Raw genomic sequence first — 4,134 nt, 5'->3', positions numbered from 1 at the left:
AAAGTTGACATTTTAGAAGAATAATAATTCGATTTTGGAAATGGCCTTTTCAGCAATTGTCAAACGTAAACTACACACGCTTTTCAGGACTTTTCCGATCTGATGCTCACTCCTCGGGGATCGAAGCGATGTGCATTTGCTTCTACGTAGTAATCGGCCTGATTATCCTGCTCGTGATTGTGGTCGCAGCGCTGAATTTAACCCGCAGATGAGCCGAAATCGAAGAGATGGAGTTCAAGTTCGACTAGTGGAATAAACAATGTTGCTGCCACTTATCCCCATGCCTCACTAATTCACTCTCGGTGGCTCCTCGGTAGCCTTTTCGGTATTAGATAGCCGGCAAGTTTTTGGTGTTTTATTACTGTAAACATTTGCATACAAGACTGCTCTCCACGCTCCTCGCTGGTTACTATAATTAACTGAATATTTATTACTGCGGTAGATAAAATGTTATGCGGCTATTATTTTAGTTTTACGGCCAACCAAGAAGCCAACAAGCCAACAGGCAAAACCGGCTAGGCTAACTGAGCTTAAGCCTCAGACGGAACATGAACATGGCAGGCCAGCCACCAAAGTGGCGTACATGAATATGCAATCCGAGCCAAAATGCAGTCGCTACCCTTTTGCCTTTGCTCAGGTGGACCCCGCCCCTTAATACCTGAACCGCCGCCAGCTCCTCTTGGCTAACTAAATCCAGCCAAGATACAGCTAGCTAAGCCATTGAACACGTAAGGATCGGTGGTTTAGGGTTTATGCGGTGATGAATTAGAGTCGACTAAAAAATGGCTAATAAGTATATCAAATAAAATATCAGTGGGTTATTGATATTCCCAACTTAAGTTTTGATCAGTTATTAAATGCCATTTGAACTGGATTGAGTATTTATTTAATCCCTTCGTAAGTACAACGTTCTTCTGCTAAGAGTTTTTCCAAATTGAACAAGAAATAAAGGCCGTCTTATCGCCAAGTTGGCAACACGATTTTTCGACGCGGGAGGTGAACAATCGCTAATTGTTTTAGGACCTTCGCTCCAGATGCGGAGGCAATAAGGTGTGAAATTCCAGACCGGCTTTCGACTCTTCGCTCGCGGCACAAAACTTTTTAGCCAGCCGAGCGCAAATTACGCATACGCCGCGTTGTCTTCTACGCAGAGCAAATGGCCCCCCAAGTAAACATAACTCATAAGCCACGTAGCAACAGCTGTGGGGTAATTACAATTATTTAATGAAGAGCCCTGTTACGCGAGTTATGAGGGCTTCACTAATAAATAGAGCTCAATCTCGCGCCCATTCAGCAATTGATCTATAATGATTTAATACAGATAGTTTGGAATGTTTGTCTGGCCCAACTCTAATTTCCGTTCGTCAGACACGAAAACAATTTACCCAATTTCACACCACGGCTAAAAACTCAATTCGCATTAATTGCGAGTGGATCGCTGGCTTTCGTGATGACTATTTGACACGCTTGGCCGATCGAATCGGGGAGCTATAAAGCCCACTGGATCGCCGTTGGCCAACAGTCAGCAACTGGACATTCGGAAAGATGCATCTGAACCTCAAATACTTCATTGGCTTTTTGCTGGTGCTGCTCTGCAGCGTTTTTGCGGTGAGTTTGAGCTTAGCTTGGCGATAAATTGGTAAGCTATACTGAATATAATTGCTTCCTTGCAGAGTGCCTATCCTCAGGGTCCGGGATGTGGTCCGCCACCCAGTGGAACGCCTCCTCCTGGACCTCGGCCATCGGGTCCTCCGCCTGGAGGTCGCTGCGGACCACCGCCTTCGACCACAGCCGCGACCACTGGCTAAATCGGTCCTGATTCCCGATTTCCGGATTCCGACTCCAATCCCATTGAGGCTCCCCGACACGTCACATAGGAAAATCCTTTAGCTAAGTCTCCTTTCTTTTTTTTTTTTATGACAATCAATTCAGTATAAATATATGTGTGTATACTTGCTTTATTTCTAATTGTTTTTATCGGTTTGTTAATCTGGAGATTGGTGGAAGATTCTTCAATCTATAGACCCCATTTTAAATAGCTTAACATTTAATTGTTTCCCTTCAGCGAAACCGTTGATCCTCTCAGTTTTTTGCTTTGAGTTAGGTTCACCTCATTCAAACCATCATCTTTGCACTGGTAATAAAAAGCGTAGGCCACAACCCAAAAATAGATGCGTAAAACTATTGGCAATTGAATAACATATATTATCTAATAATTATAGACTTTGGCTTACCAAGACCGCCAATGGACAAGCCAAGATCGATGATATTTGCATGCCAAATCATGACTTCGGCCACCAAAAAACCAGGAAACAAAATAGTGTGCAATAGGCTCGTGGAAAGAAATATCATAACGAGAAAGGAGATTCTCTGCGGGAGTCAACAGATGAATTCAATCGAGTTTTTAAGGCGATTTACGTACCACACAAGAGGCCACGAACAGCATCAGGCAGCCAATGAAGTAAATTATTCCCAATACCCTGTAGACAACTGCTAAAACACCTTCAAAGGAATCACAGCATGGACGTGCATCTCTCAAAGGAACGGCGAGAAGTTCGAAAAGGAACAGAACCAAAGCACTGATCATGCAACCCACTCTTAGGGAAATAAAAAACAAGAACTTCTTCAGGCGGAATTTCATAATTTTAAGTTAACTTTGTCGATTTGATATTTGTGACGAATGAATCACAGATTCTCAGATTGATAATGCTATTTTAGATTTCCATGAACATGTAACGATTTTATTTGCAGTGACTGAAAATGCAATTGCTACTTTAGCAGTGAACATTTTCGTCTACGAAATTCGTTCCAATTTTTCATCTGCATCAATTATTCTCCTCTGCGTCGAAATTATCCCGCTGGAACTTTGGTATTCCCTAGTCAATATGCAACCGACTGATGAGGAATTTCCATCCTCCCATTTTCCGACCCCGCCTGCCCATCTGTTTTGCATATTTTCCGAACTTTTGCTAGTTGCTTGTACAATGAGTAAAAGTAAAATTTCGCAGACTTTCGAGACTGTAAAATATTACACCACCCCCCGCACCGAGGCATCCGCCAGTCGATATTAAAAAAGATAAAGTTTTATTAGTTGTGCGGTGAAAATGGGCGTAGAATGGGCGGCGAGATATAATAAAAGTAATAAAAGAAAATATGCAACGCACACACAAATAGACAACAACACACAGGCAAATGAAGATGCAGATGAAGTTGAAATGTAAATTTCGTCCGAATGGAAAGTTCCGTTTCAATGATTGCAAACGGAAGCGGAAGGTCCCCGATCCCTCGCAAAAATCCCACTCCACCCACCAATCTCCTCTGGGGAATGGATGGCAAATGAAACGCAAGTAAATACGATAAATAAATGTTTAAATAAATAAGTAAATAAATATGTGGACAGTCAGCAACAGGAATCGGGACCAGAAAGGCGCCAAAGGGGGGAGACGGGGGGCCAAAAACTCAAAATGTAATAATTAAATTGCATTTTGCGTCTGCGGCCAAACAAAATGGCGGCCAACGTTCGAATAAGTGAGTGTGTGTGCGGTTGTAAGTGTGTGGAAAGTGGTTTCAACTAGCTTTATACCCTGCTAAATATTTATAAAAATAATTCAAATTCAAGTTTTGCAAGGCTTTTATAATGTTGCAACATAAACATGGAAGTAAATACCTAAACTTAAGGATAGTTAAATATATAGTTAAGATATCCAATCCTTATTTTTATAAAAATATTTTCTTCTTCATATATTTATGTACTCAGATATTTATTTTCATTGGTCATTAAACCCTCAATTTTGTTGTGTAGTGCTCAGTATAAATATTTATATGCCTTGGCCGCAATCATTGGTTCATGTACTCACACACACGCACACTCGTCCATTTACTTTTTTTCAGATTTTTTGTCGGTCCTTATTTCTTCCTCCAGATTGTATTTCTCGTAATTTACAATATTATATCCCCCAGTCGCGCTGATTGTGTGCATCAATTGTTGGTTTCGCGTATGGGAAAAGGCTTAAATTTATTTATCATTCAATTAAATATTTAAAATACCAAAAAATGCTTTCACCGCCATCCAACTTATTTAAATTTCCGCTCCCACACACACCGCACACCTTTAATATTGAAATTGAAATCATA

The 4,134-nt window shown here is 41.0% G+C and overlaps 2 protein-coding genes across 3 annotated transcripts; one reads left to right on the top strand and one right to left on the bottom strand.

The window, feature by feature from the left end:
• The first annotated feature begins 1,513 nt into the window (after positions 1-1,513).
• Positions 1,514-1,961, top strand: LOC108095379 (proline, histidine and glycine-rich protein 1). The gene is made up of 2 exons (XM_017196459.2): positions 1,514-1,608; positions 1,674-1,961. The coding sequence occupies exons 1-2, from the start codon at positions 1,546-1,548 to the stop codon at positions 1,806-1,808; spliced, it is 198 nt and encodes a 65-aa protein (XP_017051948.1). The 5' UTR covers positions 1,514-1,545; the 3' UTR covers positions 1,809-1,961.
• Positions 1,941-2,715, bottom strand: LOC108095377. 2 transcript variants are annotated; one of them, XM_017196456.2, is made up of 3 exons: positions 2,423-2,714; positions 2,235-2,370; positions 1,941-2,181 (listed from the first exon to the last, which is right to left on the bottom strand). In XM_017196456.2, the coding sequence occupies exons 1-3, from the start codon at positions 2,639-2,641 to the stop codon at positions 2,048-2,050; spliced, it is 489 nt and encodes a 162-aa protein (XP_017051945.1). In that variant the 5' UTR covers positions 2,642-2,714; the 3' UTR covers positions 1,941-2,047. The 2 variants fall into 2 exon arrangements, with proteins under 2 accessions (XP_017051945.1, XP_017051946.1); XM_017196457.2 differs by having other exon boundaries at positions 2,090-2,134; positions 2,423-2,715.
• Positions 2,716-4,134: the final 1,419 nt, after the last annotated feature.

This window comes from Drosophila ficusphila, unplaced genomic scaffold (assembly GCF_018152265.1).
Source record: "Drosophila ficusphila isolate 14025-0441.05 unplaced genomic scaffold, ASM1815226v1 contig_198, whole genome shotgun sequence".
NCBI classification, from domain to species: Eukaryota; Metazoa; Arthropoda; class Insecta; order Diptera; family Drosophilidae; genus Drosophila; species Drosophila ficusphila.
This window is presented reverse-complemented; position numbering and strand designations above follow the sequence as displayed.